Genomic DNA, 25,663 nt, shown 5'->3' with positions numbered 1-25,663 from the left:
ATAAATTGAAAATTAGTATAACTAATTTAATAATTGTGTCTGTTTTAATTTAGATAATCTAAAACTGCCTTCATACCATCAATTTGATTGGGTGAATGATCAAATTGACAATGTTGCCCATCCTGATAATGTACTGATTTTTGAAGCAGCCTAACCAAAATGTACGTGGACCTCATCCAAGGATTTTTTGAATGTTCAAATCCACAATGTTGCCGCATAATGTATAATTTTCAAGGCAATGTTTGGCCTAATCAAAATGTACTTCGACCTAAAGCTAATGGACTACACATTCTTCGCAATGTATGGACTATAATTTATATTTTTATTTTTTTGTCATAAATAAAATTAGTTTAATTAAAAATTTAATTTTAATTTAATGTGTTGTTTTAATTTAGTTAAAGATACATGGGTCAAAATGATTTAATATAATTTGTTTTGTTTTGCATGTGTACGTGATGCGCTAGTAATCCTCATTGGGCCTAATGAGCATTTACCACTCATTAAGGTGAATGAAGTTCAGGCTCATGACACTTTTCCAAATCCAAATCGAGTGCAAGTCCCTCAATTTTTTTGTGACAAATTTGAAATAAATTTAGTTATAAAGTAAATTTAAAATTAGTATAACTATTTCACTATTTGTGTAGTCTTTAATTTAGATAATCTACATTTGCCTTCATAACATTATTTTAATTGGATGAATAATTTTTTGAATGATCAAATCCACAATGTTGCCTATCCTCATAATATATGATTTTCATGCCAATGCTGGGCCTAACCAAAATGTACTTGGACCCGAAGCTAATAAACTACACATTCTTCTCATTGTATGCAGTATAATTTATATTTTTATTTTTTTGTCAGAAATATAAAATTAGTTTAAATAAAAAATTAATTTTAATTTAATGTGTTGTTTTAATTTAGCTAAAGATATATGGGGAAAAATGATTTAATATAATTTATTTTGTTTACTTGTTTAGCTGCATTGGTCGTAACGAGCATGTACCACTCATTAAGGTGAATAAAGTTCATGCTCATGACCCTCTTCCAAATCCAAATCCAGAGTGCAAGTCCCTCATTTTGTTATGCACAATTTTTTTGTGTAATTGTTTTTGAGACAAATTTGAAATAAGTTTAGTTAAAAAAGTAAATTTAAAATTAGTATAACTATTTTACTAATTGTGTTTCCTTTAATTTAGATAATCTATAACTCCCTTCATAGAATCAATTTGATTAGGTGAATGATTTTTTGAATGATCAAATCCACAATGTTGCCCGGGCTTATAATGGATGGGATTCTCAAGCCAATACTCGACCTAACCAAAATGTACTTGAACCTGATCCACTACACATTCATGATCATTGTATGCATTATTATTTAAATTTTTATTTTTGTCAGAAATTTAAATTTGTTTAATTAAAAAATTAATTTTAATTTAATGTGTTATTTTAATTTAGTTAAAGATATATGGGTCAAAATGATTTAATATAATTTTTTTTATTTTTTTGTTTAGCCGATGAGGCATAATCCTCATTGGGCGTAATGAAAATGTAAATCCAAATACAGTGCAATTCCCTCATTTTGGTATGCACATTTTTTGTGTATTTCATTTTTTTATAACAAATTTGAAATAAGTTTAGTTAAAAAAGTAAATTTAAAATTATTATAACTATTTTACTAATAGTGTTTGCTTTGGTTTAGATAATCTATAAGTGCCTTCATACAATCAATTTCATTGGGTGAATAATTTTTTGAATGATCAAATGGACAATGTTGTCCATGCTCATAATGGACTGGATTTTTAAGCCATTGTTGGGCCTAACCGAAATGTTCTTGACTCCACTACACATTCCTTATAATTGTATGCATTATTATTTAAATTTTTAATTTTTTGTGAGAAATTTAAAATTTGTTAAATTAAAAAATTAATTTTAATTTAATTTTAATTTAGTTAAAGATAAATGTTACTTAGGATTTTAACTAGAGAAATTTCTTCCATAATGAATTTGCCAATTTTCAAAGGTTAATATTGGATTATATAATCAGTATTGTCATTTTCAATGTGAGCCATGATTTTATTTGACAATAGTTTAGTATGTACCTTGACCTCATCCACAACACATTCCAGATCATTGTATGCATTATAATATATATTTTTATTTTTTGTAAGAAATTTAAAATTAATTTAATTAAACAATTAAATCTAATTAAATGTGTTGTTTTAATTTAGTTAAAGATACATGGCTTAAAGTTATTTAATATAATTTATTTTATTTACTTGATTAGCTGATGAGCCACTAATTTTTATTGGGCCTAATGAGCATGCACCACTGATTAAGGTGAATGAAGGTGCTTTCAAAAAAAAGGTGAATGAAGTTTATGCAAGTGTTCCAAATCCAAATCTAGTGCAAGTCCCTTATTTTGGTATACATAATTTTTTATGTCCTTCATTTTTATGACAAATTTGAAATTAGTCTAGTTAAAAAAATAATTTAAAATTAATATAACTAATTTACTAATTGTGTCTATTTTTATTTAGATAATTTACAACTGCCTTCATACAATTGATTTGATTGCGTAAATAATTTTTTAAGTGATCAAATCCATAATATTGCCCATCCTGATAATGTACAGGATTTCAAGCCAATGGTGGGCCTAACCAAAATGTACCTCGTCCTGAGGGTGATCCACTATACATTCTTTTTTCACTGTATGAATAATAATTATAATATTTATTTTTGTGAGAAATTTAATATTATTTTAAATAAAAATTTAATTTTAATTTAATATACGTGGTCGCCCATCCACTACACATTCATTTTCATTGTATGAATAATAATTATAATTTTTACTATTGTCAGAAATTTAAAATTAGTTTTAAAAAAAATATTTTTAATTTAATTTATTTAAATATACATGTGTCAAAATGATTTATTATAATTTATTTGTTTAATTGTTTAGCTGATGAACAAGGAGGCTCATTACCCTCTTTCAAATCCAAATCCAGGGGAAATTCCTTATTTTTATATGCACAATTTTTTGTGTAATTCATTTTGTTGCGACAAATTTGAAATTAGTTTAGGTAAAAAAATAATTTAAAATTAGTATAAATAATATACTAATTGTGTTAGTTTTTATTTGGATAATCTAACAATTAGTTTGATTGGGTGAATGATTTTTTGAATGATCAAATCCACAATGTTGCCCATCCTAAAAATTTTTTTGTCACAAATTTAAAATTAGTTTAAATAAAGAATTTATTTTAATTTAATGTATTGCTTTAATTTAGTTAAAGATACATGGGTCAAAATGGTTTAATATAATTTATTTTGTTTACTTGTTTAGCTAATGAGCCAATAATTCTAGTTGACCATATGAGCATGCACCACAAAGCCATTATAATAAGAAACTCTCCATCCCTATCTTTCCATGAGTGAGAAAACAGGAAGCCATATATATACTTTGTACTTATTTATTAAGACATCCATCTCTTGTAATTAATATAAAATATTATAGTGGAATTACTACGGTTGGATTTTTACCCTTCTAGGGGTTTTTGCGTCATCCATTACTTTAGTCGATTACTTTTATTGTTCTTGTTCTATTCATTCTTGCTTTAAACTTTTATATACTAAATTGTATAGACTTAGCTTTTAACCAATAAATTTTAGTAAAAACACAAGGTCATATAATTAGTTGACTAACCACTCAAAGTAACCTCCAACAAGCTTGCTTACACTACTACTTGCATAAAATAGATAGTGTAATACAGTAGTTGAGTGACTAGTTTACTAGTTTACTAAGGACCAATAAATGGTAACCAATTTGATCCCGTAACTAAGAAACTAAATTGTGTCATATGAATTGGTTGTTATTTAAAAATCCACATCTTTTGTGCAATATAAACCTTTTGTAGATGAAGTCAACTAGTTTTCAACCATAGAATGTTAAAGTACTATTTTGTTTCATTATTTTTCCTTTTCATTATACTTTTATAATTTATCAAGAATTTATTAGTTTTAAAAAATATTATATACATGTAAAATTATAATTTACATTATATAAAATTATTTGAATATTTTAAATTTATAGTTTTGAAATTTTTATTAATGTAAAGAATTTAATACATACATGTGAAAAGATCATTTTAATTACACAAAATGTAATATATATATATATATATATGAGTAAAGGGAAATGGTAAAATAGAAACAAATCTTATTCTAAAAACTAAAAACCATTGATAACCACTAATTTTAGAGCTTGAATTGAATCTCTGCCTCACAAATTTTATACAACTTTTTCTCTCTCCTCCCTTAAATTCCAAGTGTTACTCCCTCTCATATATCTATTTATAAATAATTTTCTATCTATTTTTAATTTGTTTTTTCCATTAATCGGCAAACCTTTTTTTAAAATATGACTTCACTATATGTTTCTCCATCTCCCAGCAATTAATTTCAATACTATATTTGCTATATTTTCGACGATGATCACTATTTATACTTAACGGGATCACTAAACTGAAATTACTATAATTTCATAACTTTCTAAATTTTAGTGATTCTAGTAAGCATAATTAGTGATTTACTGCGTTTCTCCCCTACACTTTTCTACTATACCACACCTTTCTCTTGGTGTCCCATCTATTTCCCGATCATATATCATTAATCTCCTACTACACCTTTATCGTAATGCACCAATTGGAACACTCCCCCCCTCAGTCTTAATAAATTAATTATACCCTTACTATAATAAATCATCACTAACTTCTCCGACCAAAAAGATTGACGATTTTCATCCAATTATGTCATAAAAATATGTTTGTATATATCTTTCTTGTTTATAACATTTGGTGATTTTAATGATATAAATTGGTGATTTGTGTGATATAATTCAGTGATTGTTGTCGTACGCTTTAATGATTGAAGTCATACATATTAGTATTTGTATTCATATATCATGTTCAAATTTCAGATCTAGTGTTTTTTATTGGAAATTCATTGTTATTATCGGTGATTGTTCAATAATATTATATTTTGTTAATATATAATCTCCCCCTATTTCACAGTAATTGTTCAATAGACCCCAAGTACCAACACTTTTGTCCTGTATTTTCAACTTTGATCATATTCATCATTTTTTATTATACAAGCTATTGATTTATATAATATAAATAATGATTGAAGGTAGGTGGTTATAGAAATCGAAGAATTTAGTGGTATGTAATGATAGAGGGTGGAGATAGATCGGACATGGGGTGTGTGGTAGATTGGAGATGGTGGTTGATTAGTTGTAATGGAGAGTAAAGAAGGTGATACGCAAACCGCTTGTGCCTAGGTGAGGTTGGAAGTGGGTTGAGTTTTAAAGTGGTGGGTCATTAGTTAATTACCTTAGTTTCTAGTTTAAATTTTAAGGTTCTTTCTATTTGAACAGCCCCCTATAGATATTATATATATAAATATATTTATAAATAATATATATAAATATAGGCAAATGATCTAATAGAAACCTAATTTAAAATAAAAACTAAAAACCAATCCTCCACCATTGATCTATTAGCTCCCTGATTATTCACAGCCGTTCATTTCCTTTATTAAAAAAAAGAAAAAGACAGAGATACGCGTATTCATCACATTTTAACTGTTTTCAGTTTCTCTCTCCTCAATCTGTCTCTCTCTTTCGTACATCTCTATCTCTCAAATCTCTATTTGTATACAATCTCTCTCGAAGCTATCTTGTATACTATCTCTGTTTCTTCGTCTCATTCGTATGCGCTTGGATCATTAATTAGCTTTTTAAAGATGATAAAAGCGGATTTGTTGAAAATCAGTAATAATCAAGGTAAATATATTGTTTTATTATTGTTACTATTTTTGTTGATTAAATTTGTGTTTTTTTTGATTTAATACTTTAATTCGATATAATTTTTAGTCAATTATTGTTTCTAACTTTTTTAGTGATTGTTTGCGTTTTTAAACTGTTTTAGTGATTTTTTCTGTGAATACTTGATATTGCTATCTAATACTTTAATTCGAAGATATTTTATTGTTGAACTAATTTGAAATTTGAATTAGATGAAAGTTATATTCATTGTTTTGTGTATTTATTTGAGTATTTATACTAATTCATTGTTTAATTATTTCAAGCAGTTAGATTTAGCTGTTTAAATGATGAAAGTTATCTTTTTATTGAACTTATTCGAAAGTTAAATTAGATGAAAGTTATATTCATTAGTTAGATTGAGTATTTGAGCTGTTTATATTAATGTTTCTTATGAAAGCGTTTAAAATGTTAATGAATCAGTTACAGATTATATGTTTTAGTTGAGTTTTCACTTATTTTTTAGTTATTTAAAAATTTTATACATTTTTAATCCATTTATAATTATTTTAATCAAGGATATATTTCTATGCTTAGGTTCGAGTTGTGGAGACTCGTCTCAGATTAATTCTGGTCTAATTAGTAGTGGAGGTTCAGAAGTTAGTGAAAGTTCTGTTACAGATTATATTGTTTCACCTGGTGGTATGAAGTATTATTTGCCTAGTTATGTAGGTGATATTAGTGTGCCATTCGAGAATCAGGTCTTTGACAATTTAAATAAAGGTTACTGTTTTTACAAAGAATATGCTTGGTTGAGTGGTTTTGGGGTTCGCAAGACAGCAGAAAAGAAAGATGCTGATCGGACTATTACACTTAAACATTTTGTTTGTAGTTGTGAAGGATTCAACGATCCTTATGATGAAAAGAAAGCTCTTAAGAAAAGACGCACAGTTTCTCAAAGGTGTTGATGCAAAGCCAAAATGATCTTGAAGTACATGGGTGATAACAAGTATTTTATTAAAACTTTTGTTGAAATGCACAACCATCCATTAGCTAGTGAAACTGGTTGGCAGTTTTTGAAGGCTAATAGGGAGATGAATATTAGTCTTAGAACTGTTTGTTTTGATGCTTCGAAAGTGAATATTGGTATCAGCAAAAGTTTTTATTTTGCGGCGGAAATGGCTGGCGGTTTTGGGAATGTAGGTGCCAACTTACGTGATTTTAGAAATTTTAGTAGGGATGTTAAATCATTTGTTGATGAAAGAGATGGGCAAATGATCATTGACAAGTTTAAAGTCATTCTAGAAACTTCGGAATCTTTTTATTTTTCTTATGAGGTTGATTCTGATGGGCACTTGGCGAAACTTTTTTGGGGTAATGCAATTGGTCGACGAAATTTTGAGCTTTTTTGTGACGCGGTATCTTTTGATGCGACTTTTGATACAAATAAGTAAGAAAAGTGTACATTTTATAGAATAACTAGTTAACTTTTCTATAGTATTTAGTGATTTTGTTAGTAATTACTATTGATTTTCATGATACAAATACAATATGATATTTGCCCCGTTCACTGGTGTAGAGAAACATGACAAGTGTGTTACTTTTGCTGCTTTCCTTTTGTCACATGAGAATATTGAGGATTATACTTGGGCTTTTGATCATTTTGTCAAAGCTATGGGAAGAAATCTAGTTATCATTCTTACTGACCAGTGTCCTTCTATGAAGGTCACTGTACATAATTCATTTTCTGACAAAAATGGTTTAATTGCTAGTAAGCATCGTCTATGCATGTGGCACATTATGTAAAAATTCCGTATCAAGGTATTGTTCATGTAAAGATTATTTTTTTTATTAATCTTTGTTACATTATTTCATAGTTAGATACTAAATGTTAATTACTGTATTAATATTGTAGTGGAGCAACTTTTGTGAAGTTGTAATTTATAATATTTTACAAGCATTCACTAGTGCTCTCTAAGAAATGTGACCTCTTTACTCATGTGGTATCTTTTGGGGAAAAATATACACTGATACATGGATTTATACAGTCTAATGGTACTCTGCCTTTTAGAATAGCAATGCAAAGCATATTTTTTTCATTTGTGGATCCTATATTGCCAATAGATACATGATACGGATCAACTGATGTATGGGAAGTATGTTGTATACTATATAGCACCCACTGTTTTATATTGTATTAGACTTTACAGGTTATGAATAATAGGATATGCAGAATTGTATGGTCACCTATTAATTATATTACTGATAGTATGTTTCTTGTGAAAAAAATTACGACTTGGTAATCGTTTATGTAAAGAGACAGATTTTATGGAGAAAATGAAGACTTACATATGGTCTTCAATTTTAGAGACTGATGAGTTTGAGAGAGGCTGGACGGAAGTTTTAAAGGAGTTCAAATTATACGAGCATAAGTGGATTTCAGACATGTATTCTATCAGATCTTCTTTGATTCCATCATTTTTTAGAGATGAGCCTATGTTTGGTCAAATGAGGACAACATCAAGATCAGAGAGTGAGAATTTCTTTTTTGGGCAGTTTCATAGGCAAAGAGATACTCTATATGAATTTTGGTTGCGTTTCCAATTTGCAATGGAACGGCAAAGGAATGAAATTGAAAGGCTGGATCATGAGTCAAAAACTTGCATTCTGGAGACATTATCAACATGGTTTATTGAAGATGATGCAGCAACTTTGTTCACTCGTGCTATATTTTATAAAGTTCATGAAGAAATAATTTTTCTTGTTTAGATATGCAAATAAAGCGAATGAGTGAGGAGATAAATGAGGTTACACACTTGGAAATCAGGGATGTCAAAGTTAAAGATAAACTATTCAAGGTGACATTTTTTACTGGTTTTAAAAAGGTTGATATTTTATAAATGACAGTAAGTGCTTATATGATTAATGGTAGTAAGTTAATTTAATATTGCTTGGTTTTATCTGTTTGTAAATATCTTTTAGTTGCCCTAAATATTCTTGTATTCTATTAAAATTATTTATGTATATTTTATTTGCAGGCTTTAATTAGTTGTCTTTTAAGATTTATAATTATTTTTAATGAGTTCTTAATTTAGTTTTTAACTTTTATATTTGAATTTTTTGACGCAGGTGTCTGTTAGTAAGGATTATGCTGTTTGTTCATGTAAAAAATTTGTAATGTGTTGAATATTTTGTAGACATGCCTTTTGTGGTTTGAAACAAATAGGAGTTACGAAGTTTCCTATGAGCCTTGCTCTAAATCGTTGGATGAAAAGTGATTATTCAGGGAGTCTAATTCAGTTTTAGTATCAAATGATTACATAAAGATGCAACAAGCCTCTCTGAAATGGACAAATATCTGATACGATTTTCGTCAAGCTGTTAGCAAGACTAGAATGGTGTTTGAGAAGCTCGATTTTGTGCATCAAACTATAAAACAATTGAATACGGATTTGGATGTTCAAGGTGGTTGTGATGTATTTACTAAGAGAGATCACATTGCTGCTATGGTTGGGGAACAGCCTAGCGAAAAAATTTTTGTACTCGTGCCAAATGTGTGCAAGAACAAAGGAAACTACTTCAAAAGACTGATTGGCACGAGAGAGAAAGCTTTGAATAAATCCAAAAAAAGAAGTCGGCATATACTCATGATGCGAGTAGATGTGTTAAGAGGAATAAAGTTGTGGCAGAGTAAATTATTGAACTATATTAGTTAGATTACTCTGATATAATAAATTTAGTTTAGAAGGTAGTAACATTACTTTAAATTTGTTTATATAATTTTAAACTAGTCATGTCTCATAATTTTTTGGTTTGTTACTGGAAATCTGTATATACTACTGTTTTTGTTATTGATGGAAAATATGATTGGATTTTAACAATTATTTTGGAAATCAGTTGTGAATGTGATATTTACAAGAGAGAAAGACAGAGAGAGAGAGACAGAGAGAAAGATATTGGAACAATTTAACCTCAATATCAAAATGCTACTAAAAAAACTCCAACTATATATGATTGTCAAATATATTGATTATTACTTATTTGTATGATATATTATACTGATTAAGACAATAGACAATAATGATTTGTTGTTTATGTATTAGTGATTGACAACAAATATATGGATTGGTCTTACATATTTATACTAACAAGCAAAAATATAAAAGACTAAATATATTATAAATATTAAACCACTATTTTAGTTTTAATATGGATTCATTCAATCATGAATGACAAAAATAATCATAAAATTACTAAGTCATTGTACTAAAATACAATTTCATGCTTGATTAAAATTAAAATGCTATTAAAAAAGTTGTAACTGTATATGATTGTCATATATTTGTTTTATTACATATTTGTATCCAATGTTATAGTGATTAAATCAAAAGAAAATATTAATTTGTTGTTATGTATAGTGATTGACAACTTTATACCGATTTGTTTTACATAAAAGACTAAGTACAGAATTCCTGGAGTAATCAATAGACAAAAAACAAAATAATCGAAACATTAATTTCAGTTTTAAAATGGATTCATTTCGGTCATGAACAATAACAATGGCAATCACAATCTAAAAATCAACAATTTTTGGGTGTTATGACATACATTCCAAAAATTACTAAGTCATTGTACAATTACTAATTCAATGTACTGAAATACAATTTCAAGCTTGATCAAATTTTTTAGTGAGGTTAGATGCAAATGTAACCATCTTTTTTTTACTTGGACCAACACTGTGAAGTTTTAATATTAGCCACCTTCATCATTGTCTTCTCAGCATCATCTTTGAATAATTTCTCTGCTTCTGATATGACTGAACTGCTCTTTTCATTAATGTGAGATATCAATATAGGAGTGTTGTATTTTGTTCGAAGCTTATATATTTAACAAAATAACAATACCAGAACAAAAGTACTAATCAAACTAACATATAAAAATAGTAGTGTTTGATTTTTCTTACCCCTTCAGCCTTTAAATTACTTTTCCAACTATGTGTATTTCCCATAAATGTCTCCATATGTCTCATTAAAAAAATAGCACAGTCATTTGCATTTTCTTGTGTTTGCCACGGCATCCTCAAGCAAGAAATCTTTAACTTGCGAAGCGTCTGAGACATAGCTTCAAGACCTTTCCCTTGAAAATATTTGATGAAGTGAGAATGCTGCAATTTAAATAATAGGTAAGTTTATTACATTCAGTATAAGTTCCTACTTCTAACGCTAATTATATCACCAAGGAATAATTGTAATTTTATCATATATCTGTGTTATATGGGTGTAGTAATCATACATGCACATAATTATTATCAATAATGAAGGCGACCCGACAACTGAATATAGATATAAGCAATCTCGTACTACATTATTAATTTAGTATTACATTATCGATTAAAATGATTAAGATAATTAGATTACCAGAATATTTGGTATTTTTCCATAGTACTTGTTTGGTTCTTCATCACGCTTTATATTGTCAATGAGAACATAAGCTGGGTTTTTTCAAATTATTACATATCAAATAGTAGTGTTCATATGCATATAAAGGGAAGAACACCTGTAAAGATATAAAAAAAACTTGTCAATGAAGTGTACAAAATCATTAACTAATTAAAAAGATTTAATCAGTAATATACCATGTCTACATCCTGAAGTTTCCTTGTGGGGTATTTCTCTAGAATAGTATCCATATTATTCAAGAATATATGATATGTTTGAGCAACTTTCCTATTTGGATCAAGGCTCCAATTCTGTATGTAAGAATAATGTTAATATAATGAAAAATATTACAAATATTTATTTATTAATCAAAATATAGTAAATTACCAAACCACCAATAGAACAAAAGAAATGCAGTGGCGATTCTTCTGCCTTATAGTTCTCAGTATCATTCAGTATTGTAGACCATGTGTCGACTACAGAGTAGTACACTTTCGCATCAGATTTTAATGTATACAAATGCCCTCTTATGCATTTTATTCCATTCCAATCAAATACCTCTTACCTTTAAAACAGAACATAAAAGAAAAACAGATCAAAACTTAAGGAAATAATAAATAAAGCACCTTGTATTCCACATATTTAATATTCTCCTAATTTTACGGTTAAAAATAAATGAATTACTTATAGTCCATCTCTATTTGTCATTGACATGTATCTCCACATTGTAATATCTTCAGAAGTATATTTTGCATTAATATCAATAATTCTATTGATATATAGAGACTTTGCATATGGACCCAACTTTATCACTCTTGTACTTTTCTCTCTAAGCATCTGTTTTGGGGTCACAAAATCTTCATTTCCAACATCATGTTCATGTTCTTTATTAATATTGTCACAGACCTGATTCACGATATCATAATCCACTCTAAGTGCAAATGATGGAACGGATGTAAGATATTTCTTCTCACTCTCAGATAACTCGATATTTGGTATGATCCCATGTTCCAAATATAATATATCTATAATATCCATTCAACTTAGAGGATCTCGATCCAAATTAACTACACCATCACTCTCAGAAAACTCGATGTTTGGAGTGCACACCTCTTTATCAGTTGTTACTTCTGCCCCTTGTGTTCTTTCATCACTAAAACTTGCAGTTGCATTCTTTGTAGCAACTTCTGCATTTAGATTGCAAGGTTCTTCACCATTTTTTGCTTCTTCCTATTTATCCTCCTCATTTACACTTGCAGATCCACTTTTTCTAGCAACTTCAATATTTATTTTATCAAAAATTTCATTGACCACATCTTTAACAACTCTGAGTTCCATATTATCTGGATATTTTTCCATTGCACTCAAAAGATCCTTCTCAAATTGAATTTTTGAATTAATAATATTTGTTGCTCTGTCACGCAACAAATCCACATAATCCTGACAATGAACAATATATTAAAAATGGACATTCAATAAGTTTTCTTATATATGTTACAAATATCAATAAACATTACTAACGAAATCAATTAATTAATTAATTACAGTTTAATGATTAGTGAAATGTACTTCTGTGACCAGCTACTAGTAGTTAGCTTATTGTTTAAATTTTACACGGTTTTTAACTTAGCTAAAATATTGGTTGAATGAACATGATTTAGTATTATAAATCATACACAGTTTATTAAGATAAAGTCATCTTGAAACACTTGATTACAATTTCATTATTCTATCATGTATTAATCTATAGTAAGGTTATTAATCTATTCTGATTTATACGTGTGTAGCTGCCATTGGAAAAGAATTCATGGCAAAAGATATGGCGTTCAAGAACACAACAGAAGCAGAAAAGCACCAGATTAGAGACGAGGGTTCTAGAGCACAAATTACAGATAATCAAGTTAAATTACTAATCAAGAAGTGTATGGGAATAATCTACAATATTAGTGTATGCGAATAATCTACAATATTACCTGCTCTGCCATGTCACTAATATTATCTTCTGATTTGTCATCTTTTTCATTTTCAATTGGTATAGACTCATTGCACTCCTGACCATCTTTTCTGTGTTCACCCAGTTCATCAGTGTTGCAATTCTGTTGCATAAAAATATAAAATACAATTAGTTCATTGATATGTAATAATTTTATCAGATAGAGATATAGTTTTTGATGTTTTCCTACTTTAAATTTTTGCATATTTCACACTAGTTAATTGTTTTTAATATCATACTTCTCATTTTACCTTAGCTTGTGGCCAATCATTCCATCCGTCATCAACATGTTCTTGACTAGGCAAATTATCATCATCAAGAGAAGTATATTGATCCCAAGTCTTCTGTAAACAAAATAAGTAAGTCTAAAAATTTATTTTAAAAAACTGTAAGAAAAATCTTTAAATTATCCATGAACTATGTTACCTTTTTTGACATTTCAGTAATATTCTCTTCATTTGGCCATTATCCGTCATTATTGTCGATATCATTTGTTACTTTCTGTTATGCCGATTTCCCATCATCATTCAACTCTTTATCATCATTCTCTCCTTCACTCATATTGCCATTCAATAAATTCTTCTATATAGATAAACAGAATACATTGTAAATATAACGAATAACTGCACTATATATATATATCTAAGCCATCAAATTTTACTAATTGTTTATCAACGTACGAATGAGTAGCTGTTCCTATGAGAATGTTTGATAGAACAACTAAAAAATTGATTTTAAACATCTCTGTCATATTCCTTTCTTCTCTAATCTTCTCAACTACTCGAGCTGCTGTTATTTGCTCATTTGGAAACTGAGATAGCCATTCTTTCATTCTTCTGGAAGTTTCTTCATTTGTTACTCGTTCAACTTTTTTACCTCCATGAGGTAGTCCAAGTACATAGAATATATCCTCTTTAGTGATCTCAATATTTCCTTTCTCAATTTCTATCATCATACTCTTATGGTCAAATGCTTGAACTACTTTTGAACTTAATTTTGGTGGTATCATCTCCAAATCAAAATCAAGCAATGCACCAAATCCAGACTTTTCCACCCATTTTTTCTGATCATCGGACATATGAAACAGTACTTCGCTAAATGTCTTGGAGAGTTTCTAATTACAGCTTTTTTCTGATTGTCATTCAATAATCACAAAATTAATATTGCTAGCTAAAAAGTAATGTTTAGTCTCTTAACTATAAATATGATAATTATACAGTGTTCTTTTTGTGATTTTTTTGTTATTAAATACTGATCTACGATAACTAAAATACATATAATACAATTTAATACATGATCATCCATATTTGATTTTATTTTGTAGGTTTTTTTCTTTTTTTTGGTTCTTGATCTTTATTCATCATTAATCTCTGAAAAACAGGAAAATATACATATATATAAAAAGATTGTCAGTTATTCAGTTATTGATTAGAACAATGAATGAAGAACCAAAAATAAAAATGAATCAATAAATATAGTGATTGTATAGTTAACACTAATTAGTAATTATTTATTATTATAAATACCTTTCGACAGAATTTTATTTTTTTTATCTTCTCATGTGCTCCTTCTTCATCACCTGTTGTTTGTTCAGTAGTATCTTCATCTCTATTTTTATCCACAGATTTATCTTCAACTTGTTATATTAATGGCAGAGAACATTTTTTTGGTTTAAAATATTTTTTGGGAACAAAGCATGCATAAAATTGTCAATTAGACTTTAGCTATATATATGAACCTTGCTGAAATCTTATGAATGAGTGTTAAGAAGAATATATAACATTCTTCATTGAGATGAGGCAAGTCTGGAATGTAGGTACATATGTTCACTATATACAAACTAGGCTAAACAAGTTCACCAAATCATACAAAAATTTTGTATATGTCTAATTCGAGACAGATACAATCTTTCATGCTCAGCTAATAATCTGTCATCACTACTCACAAGTTAAATCCCCTATAATACACTCACAACCATTGAAAAAAAAGGTAGGATATTCTTGGCCTATATGTGTTTGTAGAAAGTATACTTCCATTCTGTTTTTGAATTCATTAGTGAAAGTTCTAATTAGCTTTTCTTATCACCACCATCTTAACTTTAAAGACTAGAATTGTGTCAAATCATAAATATGGCATATATTTTGATGCCACACACACGTAGAATTTGAGTTTCTTTTGAATGAGTTCAGAAGATGATGCAAAAAAATTATGTTAAAATCATGCGAGCTACCCAAAAATCATTCCCCTGTTTCTAGTTCTAAATATGGTGGCCTTGAAGTTTACATCATTCAAGTCAAAATCAGTTTACGAGACCCTAAGTAATATACAAGCTGTAGTTTTTATATATCTAGTATTTAAAAAGAACTCAGAAAATCACTAAAAAATTGATTATTTTCACGCGTTTACAGAAAAATACCTCACGAAAAGGACTTAGTTGAGGTCTTTTAGCTCTTGCTTTCTTCCATTAACTGGTGGCATTGTAACATTTTCTTCCATAGAAGAATCCTTGTCTCTCCTTTTATTGTTATGTTGATTCTCTACACATATTAAAAAATACTAGATTTATCTTATTAATTTAAAATTCTATATACCTTTGGGTACTTTTTTTTATTATATATTCATCTGTGCTTTCAGAGTCTGTATAAGCAACCAACTCAACAACTTTTCCTTTTGATGGCGATCTTAATTTTTGAAGGCGTGGACTTCTGCGTGCTTCCATATTTTTCGTGCAAAAAATGCAGTTACATATTATCATACAGGAATTAAACATATCTCAAAATATTGGTAATTGAAATCATATTTCATTTTATTGAATTTTTAAATAAACAAGCTTCACATCTAAGACACATAGTTTTTTAATAGAAACATCTATTACAGCTTTTAGAAAAATATAAAAATGCACTATAAACATTTAGTCACAAAAATCGAAATTAATTGAATGTAAAGTAACGTTCAAATAACATTATCCAACTAATTTTGTTCATTGTTCATAGATATCTCCCAGGCATCCATACACAAACTCACAAAAGAATTAGTATAAACTCGAATTCTATTCTAACTAAAAAGCTCAACTCAACTTTTAATCCGGGCATCCAAGCAAAATTCAGTCAATCCAAGCTCAAATTATCAATTTGTTCCATTCCTTAAACAACCCTAATTTCTAATAAATATCTCAACAAGTAATGCATTCACCGTTTCAAAGTATATCTTGAAAATCAGTATAATCAATATAATACAAACATTGAAACACATTAATCTAAGAAACAGTATGAACCTAATCAGTAAAATACACAACACTTTTGGTTCACATAATCAAATCAGTAAGAGCATAAAAATTAGAATCACAAATTTTGAATACATACTCTATTAGCAGTTAAATTAGTCTTAAATGAGTGATTAAATACTAATTAACATCTATTTCAACTATACAATAACAACATCACTTTATAGTTTAATGACAAAAATTAATTAAAAAACCACAACAATAAAAAAATACATATTGAGTAATAATCAACTAATAAAAGTGATAATCGATTGCTGTTTATTGTCGATAAATTTTGCACATAGAAACATCTCATATTTTCAAAATTTATCTTAAAATAGGTAAAATCAATAAAACTCAAACATGCAAACAAATTAATCTAAGAAACATTATAAACCTAAACTGTAAAATACAGAACACTTTTGGTTCACATAAATACTGATTTTAGACACAAATTAGAAACACAGAGTTTCAAAACATACTCTATTATTAGTTAGATTAGTGATTAAATACTGATTAATATATATTTCAATAAAATTTTAGAAACACAAATCAGGAAGAGTATTAATGAGTAAAACATACTCTATTAGTAGTTAGATCAATGATTAAATACTGATTAACATCTTTTCAACAACACAAAAACATCATCAATCAATATTTTCATGACAAAAATTAATTAAAACCTACACAAATGACAAAAAAAACAATATGCATCTATCAATACAACTTTATATAAACCAATACAACACATATCAACTAATAATCTACTAATACAAGTGATAATCGATTGATGTTTACGGTTGATAAGTTTTTATTGATTTTTTTAACAAGTTTGAGATCTACAAATTTTGAGTGATTTGTTTGATATTTGAACAACTTCCTTTAAATTAGTACTGTTAATCTCTCTATAAAGTGATGAATATGAAATTTTTGTTTGATTGTAGCGGTTGAATTGATAATAAATGACTGTCAAGTAGTTTTGTATGTATTGTGTGTGTATATGGGCCAAATATAATTTTGAATAATGGGTAACTACTTTTTATTTTGGGCTGGTCTGGATGGTCTTATTTTTGGGCCAAGTTTAGGTTGGGCTGGGTTTTTAGTTTTTATTTTAATTTGGTAAGTAGGACTCTATAAATATATATATATATATAATGAAAAACTGAATATAACATTCAAAGTATATGAGACAGAATAATATTATTAAATCAAAAATAATTGGAAGAGCACAAAAAAGATAAACCTAGAAAAATATAAAATCTAAACAACAAGGCATGAAAATTGTGGAAGAACTTAGAATACTACAAATCAATGTAATATATATACATATATAAATATATATATGCACATATATAGTTAAATTTATAAAAAATTCTTCTTAAAATGGATACTGTAAATTATATTAAATATTCCATAATTGCCTCAAATAAATAACAAATAAGGTAACCTAATTATAATTTTTTTATTTTAAGTAAACATTATATTCTTCAAAATATACCTTCATCGTAGTTATTTTTAAGTAAATTTATTTAAATTATTGTAATATTCAACTTAGTATATTCTTTTTTCTTTATAAATACTATTCAATTTTAACCTATTTAATTTATTATAATTTTATACATAGTTAATTTTCATATATTAATTATAATAAGTATAATGTTCCTTTTTTTATTTTAGAAAAAGAATAAGATTATATTTGGATATAAATTATGTGGTATGTTTACAAACACACATTGCCACATGTGTCATTCTAGTCCACCTCTCTCCCTCACGAACACACACCCTCCCAAAAACAAAATTTCCTTGCACATTTACCCCAATTTCAACACTATTGTTCATGGCTGCTAAAAGATCTCACCCTAAAACACACACCCTCCGTAAAAACAAAACTATGTTGCACATTCACCCCAATTTCAACACCATGTCTGCAGGTACAATTTTCACTTTCAACTTTATTTCATAACTTGTTCATTTTTAATTGGAGAAATTTAACAACGCTCATGATCTACATATAATATTTTCACTTTGTACATTGTTTCATAACTTGTTATATTTTAATTTGTTCAATTTTATGTATTGACATCTATGATATGATAATTAGAAATTAGAGTAACATATAAATACACACACATACACACATATATATATATATATTTCAATGTTGCTAAATAGATATTGAGTTATATATACCACCTATATAATTTTCTATTTAAAATCGAGTATAAGCTTTATATATTTTTTAGATATGAAATTAGATATTGAACATACCCACCCATAGGTCATGACACAATTTGTGTTTTCAAAATTGCATAATTCACTCAAATTTTGAAATTAATATAATTTTTTATTATAATCCCAACAATTTTTAGAAAAAAAAACTAGATGTTTATTGTAGAATAAAGTCGAGTAGAAAAAGAAGAAAATGTGTGTTTAAAAAAAGGAAGAAGAAGAACCCCATATAGACCTGTCTCCAAACCAAGGTACAAAAAGTGTATGTGATAAAACTTACCACCATAATTACCTACCTAGTCATCTAACATCTATTTTACCTAATAATAATTTTGCATGGTGTTTAGGAAAAATCTTTATGAAAAAAGTGGAAAAGTCCACCCTCCTTGTACCACAATTGAAATTGGTCCATGATGACCCTCTCTCCAAATGGTTCGAAACACTCATGATTTTAACAAGTAAGTTAGTGTCCATATAGAACATATTGTTAACTCTTTTTTTGTAAGTGGTCATTTTTGTTTAGTTTTTATTTAAATTAATTCTATTTGTACCTCCTAATTAAGACCCTCGTGCTAAAAAAATAAGAGAGTTTGATGAAAATTATGCTTTGTTGAAAGAATAAGAAATATCTGCATTTTGGTTTCCCAAAAATATGTCAGACGACAACCTCTCTCCATATGGTTTAAACCTATAAAGACTGGTGCTCATACTACAAGTAAGCTAGTGTACATATTAGAATCGGTTTTTAAATGAAATGTAATTTATTTTTTGTACAATTTTTATTTGTGGACCAATGTACAATAATTATAATCAAGATTTTGTTTTCTCACCATCACACTGTATTGATCCTCCGTAGAATTTTGATATAATAAGTTAGCTATTGTCATATTGAAGGCCTTGCTCACATGTGTAGCAGTTTTTTGTAATACATATTTTGCTGATGTAGGAACCTCACAAGGGAGGAAAGTTAATCAATACACTACATATTGTAGTCAAGATATTGTTATCAGATCCTCTCAGTATAATTATCGTATTTTACCATTTATTAAGAAAAGCCCACTCTCGAAGAATATTGACTCTATACACGCATTTGGCCTCATCCCCAGAATCCATGCTTTCAAACCTTGTTCTCAGAAAAAGACGGTTCTCGTGAAATTTCGACAATAACTTTAATGGTTGACTTTGTCAAAGTTATTGAGAAGGCATGCATCTTGCAACATCATGACCCAAAAAATATTTTAGAGGATACGGTGGGAATCCTTCATGAATTGAAATATAATGGGTTTCATGTCAATGTAGTAGGTAATTGTGTAGTGCAATTGCTATCGATAAAGGACAAGCGGGATGAACTTAAAGCTAAGTAAAAGGAAGCTACAGATCAGATCGAGGAAAAGGAGGAAACATCAATGATTTGAATAATCGCATAGGTTTACTACAAGAATAGATTCCCTTGGCTTTGTCAACTAAAGAGCAGAAATATTCAACTATCGCTCATCGGAAATAAAACAGATAAAGTTGGACTATCTCCATATGAGGGGATTATGCATGTTTTTCTTTTTTTGGGGACTCTCAATCATTTATAACCTATTTCTTTCATCTTATTGGTTAGTGTCACATACTGACTTTATTGTGACACCAATAAATAAGTTGAAAGAAATAAGTTATGAGTGATTGAGAATCCCCAAAAAAGGAAAAACATGCATAATCCGGTCATACGGAGATAGTCATTCTCTATCTGTCTTATTTCAGATGAGCAAAAGTTGAATTTTTGTGCTCCTTAATTGACAAAGCCAAGGCAAGCTAATCTTGCAGTAAACGTATGTGATTATTCAAATCTTAAATATTTTCTTCCTCTTCCTCGACCTGATCTGTAGGTTTCTTTTCCTTAGCTTTATGGTCTTCCCGCTTGTCCTTTATTGATAGCAATTACATTACATGCACACGTAATACATTGACGTCAAACCCATTATATTCCAATTTATGATGGATTTCCACCATATCATCTAAAATATTTTTTGGGACATCACGTTGCAAGGTCTGTGTCTTTTCAACAACATTGACAAAGACAACCATTAAAGTTATTGTCGATCCTTCAGAAGAACCTTTTTTTCGAGAACAAGATTTGAAAGTGTGGATTATGGGGTGAACAGGCCAAATGCCGACATAGACTCAATACTCTTCTAGAGTGGGCTTCTTTTAACAAATGATAAAATATGATCATTACATTGAGAGGATGGGATAACAATATCTTGACTACAAATTGTAGTATATTGATTGTCTTTCCACCCCTGCGAGGTGCGTGCACAACAAAAAGTGTATTACAAGAAACACATGTGAGCAAGGTCTTCATTATGACACTAGCTAACTTATTATATCAAAAGTCTACGGAGGATCAATACATTGCGATGGTCATAAACCAAAACTTAACTACAATTTTTGTACATTGGTCCACAAATAAAAATATAATAAAAAGTAATAACATTTCGTGTGAAAACAAATTTTAATATGTACACTAGTTACCTGTAGTATGAGCACCAGTCTTCATAGCTTTAAACCACATGGAGAGAGGTTCATCATCAGACATATTTAAAGGAAACCAAAATGTGGACATTTCTTATTCTTTGAGCAAAGCATCATTTCCATCAAACTCTCTCATTTTTTGAGCACCAGGGTCTTAATTAGAAGGTAAACAAATAGCTATTAATTTAAATAAAAATTAAACAGAAATGACCACTGACCAACAAATAGTTAACAAATAGTACTATATGAATACTAACTTACTTGTTTTAAAACAGCGGTTTTGAGTGTTTCAAACCATTTGGAGAGAGTTTCATCATCTAGCAATGGTGGACTTTTCCTCTTCTTTCATAAAGATTTTTCCTAAACAACGTGCAAAACTATTATGAGGTAAAATAAATGCTAGATGACCAGGTAGCTAATGATGGTGTTAAGTTTTACCACAAACAATTTTTGTTCCTTGAGTTGTAGATGAAAGGTCTATATGTGGGGTTCTTGATCGGTTCTTCTTCTTCCTTTTTTTAAACACACATTTTCATGGATTTGAACTGAGTCTTCATTCTACGATAATTTAGTATATTAATTTTTTACTTTAAAAATATTATTCAATTTTACCCTATTTAATCCATTAGAATTTTATACATAGTTAATTTTTATATAATAATTATAATTAGTATAATGTTCATTTTCTATTTTAGAAAACTAATATGATTTTATATGCATATAAATTTTGTGGTATATTTATAAATACAAATGTGTCATTGTGGTCCACCTCTTTCCCTCACCGACACACACTCTCCCCAAAAACAAAACTCACCTGCACATTTACCCTAATTTCAACACCATTATCCATGTCTTCTAAAAGATACAATTTCACTTTCTACTTAATTTCATAACTTGTTTATTTTTAACTGGTGAAATTTAAAGACCTCATGATATATATATACTATTTTCACTTTGTACATTTTTCATAACTTGTTATATTTTAATTTGTTCAATTTTATGTATTGACCTCTATGATATGATAATTAGAAATTAGAGTAACACATAAATACACACACATACATATACATATATATATTTTTCTCTCTCAATGTTTTTAAATAGATATTGAGTTATATATACCATCTATATAATTTTCTATTTAAAATCAGAGTATAAGCTCTATACATTTTTAGTTATGAAATTAGATGTTGAACATACCTACACATAGGTCATGGCACAATTTATGTTTTAAAAATCACCTAATTCACTCAAATTTTGAAATTAATATAATTTTTTATTATAATCCCAACAATTTTTTAGAAAAAAATTAGATGTTTATTGTAGAATAAAGTCCAGTTGAAAAGAAGAAAATGTGTGTTCAAAAAAAGGAAGAAGAAGAAATCCATCAAGAACCCTATAAACCCTGCAACTCAAGGTCCAAAATGTGTATGTGGTAAAACTTACCACCGTCATTAGCTACTACGTAAAGTTGCCAGAGTACGATTAACCTCCGGATTTGAAATCATTACCTCATTATAATTTTGCATGCTCTTTAGGAAAAATCTTTATGAAAGAAGGGAAAAAGTCCACCCTCCTTGTACCACCATTGAAATTGCTCGATGATGACCCTCTCTCCAAATGGTTTGAAACACTCAAGACCGCTGTTTTAACAAGTAAGTTAGTGTTCATATAGAACTTATTGTTAACTCTTTGTTGGTAGATGGTCATTCCTGTTTAGTTTTTATTTAAATTAATAACTATTTGTCTACCTCCTAATAAAGACCGTGGTTCTGAAAAATAAGAGAGTTTGATAGAAATGATGCTTTAGTGAAAGAATAAGAAATGTCCGCATTTTGGTTTCCCAAAAATATGTGAGACGACGACCTCTCTCCATACAGTTTAAATCTATGAAGACTGCTATTCATACTACAAGTAAGCTAGTGTACATATCAAAATCCGTTTTTAGACGAAATGTTATTACTTTTTTATTCAATTTTTATTTGTGGACCAATGTACAATAAGTTGTAGTCAATATTTTGTTTTCTCACCATCATAATGTATTTCGTAGAATTTTGATATAATAAATTAGCTAGTATCATATTGAAGGCCTTGCACAGATGTGTAGAAGTTTTTTGTAATACACTTTTTGCTAATGTAGGCACCTCACAAGGGAGGAAAGTTAATCAATGTACTACATATTGTCGTCAAGATATTGTTATCCGATCCTCTCAATATAATGATCATATTTTACCATTTATTAAGAAAAGCCCACTCTGGAAGAGTATTCAGTCTATGCAGGCATTTGACATGTTCCCCCAGAATCCACGCTTTCAAACCTTGTTCTCAGAAAAAGGGGGTTCTCGTGAAGGTTCGACAATAACTTTAATGGTTGACTTTGTCAATGTTGTTGAGAAAACATGCATCTTGCAACCTGATGACTCAAAAACATTTTAGAAGACACGGTGGAAATCTTTCATGATTTGGAAAATAATGGGTTTCATGTCAATGTAGTAGGTGATCGTGTAGTGCAATTTCTATCAATAAAGGACATGCGGGATGAACTTAAAGCTAAGTCAAAGGAAGCTACAGATCAGATCGAGGAAAAGGAAGAAAAAATCAATGATTTGGATAATCGCATAGGTTTAATGCAAGAAGAGCTTCCCTTGGCTTTGTCAACTAAAGAGCAAAAATATTCAACTATCGCTCATCGGAAATAAAACAGATAAAGTTGGACTATCTCCATATGAGGGGATTATGCATGTTTTTCTTTTTTTGGGGACTCTCAATCATTTATAACCTATTTCTTTCATCTTATTGGTTAGTGTCACATACTGACTTTATTGTGACACCAATAAATAAGTTGAAAGAAATAAGTTATGAGTGATTGAGAATCCCAAAAAAGGAAAAACATGCATAATCCGGTCATACGGAGATAGTCATTCTCTATCTGTCTTATTTTAGATGAGCAACAGTTGAATTTTTGTGCTCCTTAATTGACAAAGCCAAGGCAAGCTAATCTTGCAGTAAACGTATGCGATTATTCAAATCTTAAATATTTTCTTCCTCTTCCTCGACCTGATCTGTAGGTTTCTTTTCCTTAGCTTTATGTTCTTCCCGCTTGTCCTTTATTGATAGCAATTACATTACATGCTCACGTAATACATTGACGTCAAACCCATTATATTCCAATTTATGATGGATTTCTACCATATCATCTAAAATATTTTTTGGGACATCACGTTGCAAGGTCTGTGTCTTTTCAACAACATTGACAAAGGCAACCATTAAAGTTATTGTCGATCCTTCACAAGAACCTTTTTTTCGAGAACAAGATTTGAAAGTGTGGATTATGGGGGTGAACAGGCCAAATGCCGACATAGACTCAATACTCTTCTAGAGTGGGCTTCTCTTAACAAATGATAAAATATGATCATTACATTGAGAGGATGGGATAACAATATCTTGACTACAAATTGTAGTATATTGATTGTATTTCCACCCCTGCGAGAGGTGCGTGCACAACAAGAAGTGTATTACAAGAAACTGCTACACATGTGAGCAAGGTCTTCATTATGACACTAGCTAACTTATTATATCAAAAGTCTACGGAGGATCAATACATTGCCATGGTCATAAACCAAAACTTAACTACAATTTTTTGTACATTGGTCCATAAATAAAAATATAATAAAAAGTAATAACATTTCGTGTGAAAACAATTTTTAATATGTACACTAGTTACTTGTAGTATGAGCAGCAGTCTTCATAGTTTTAAACCACATGGAGAGAGGTTCATCATCAGACATATTTAAAGGAAACCAAAATGTGGACATTTCTTATTCTTTGAGCAAAGCATCATTTCGATCAAACTCTCTCATTTTTTGAGCACCAGGGTCTTAATTAGAAGGTAAACAAATAGCTATTAATTTAAATAAAAATTAAACAGAAATAACCACTGACCAACAAATAGTTAACAAACAGTTCTATATGAATACTAACTTACTTGTTTTAAAACAGCGGTTTTGAGTGTTTCAAACCATTTGGAGAGAGTTTCATCATCTGGCAATATTGGACTTTTCCTCTTCTTTCATAAAGATTTTTCCTAAACAACATGCAAAACTGTTATCAGGTAAAATAAATGCTAGATGACCAGGTAGCTAATGATGGTGTTAAGTTTTACCACATACAATTTTTGTTCCTTGAGTTGTAGATGGAAGGTCTATATGTGGGGTTCTTGATGGGTTCTTCTTCTTCCTTTTTTCAAACACACATTTTCATCGTTTTGAACTGAGACTTCATTCTACAATAATTTAGTATATTAATTTTTTTCTTTAAAAATATTATTCAATTTTACCCTATTTAATCCATTAGAATTTTATACATAGTTAATTTTTATATAATAATTATAATTAGTATAA

The 25,663-nt window shown here is 28.9% G+C and overlaps 2 protein-coding genes across 2 annotated transcripts; both read left to right on the top strand.

Annotated features, from left to right (window-relative positions):
* Nucleotides 1-6,816: 6,816 nt before the first annotated feature.
* On the top strand, nt 6,817-7,275 carry LOC141695809 (protein FAR-RED IMPAIRED RESPONSE 1-like). Its single transcript, XM_074500022.1, has one exon. It carries the CDS (start codon nt 6,817-6,819, stop codon nt 7,273-7,275), a length of 459 nt encoding a protein of 152 aa, XP_074356123.1.
* A 97-nt stretch (nt 7,276-7,372) lies between these two features.
* On the top strand, nt 7,373-8,590 carry LOC141695808 (protein FAR1-RELATED SEQUENCE 3-like). The gene is made up of 2 exons (XM_074500021.1): nt 7,373-7,592; nt 8,139-8,590. Exons 1-2 carry the CDS (start codon nt 7,373-7,375, stop codon nt 8,588-8,590), a joined length of 672 nt encoding a protein of 223 aa, XP_074356122.1.
* The last annotated feature ends 17,073 nt before the right edge of the window (nt 8,591-25,663 follow it).

This window comes from Apium graveolens, chromosome 11 (assembly GCF_009905375.1).
Source record: "Apium graveolens cultivar Ventura chromosome 11, ASM990537v1, whole genome shotgun sequence".
Lineage (NCBI taxonomy): Eukaryota > Viridiplantae > Streptophyta > Magnoliopsida > Apiales > Apiaceae > Apium > Apium graveolens.
The sequence above is the reverse complement of the archived record's forward strand: the minus strand, read 5'-3'. Positions and strand labels throughout refer to the sequence as shown.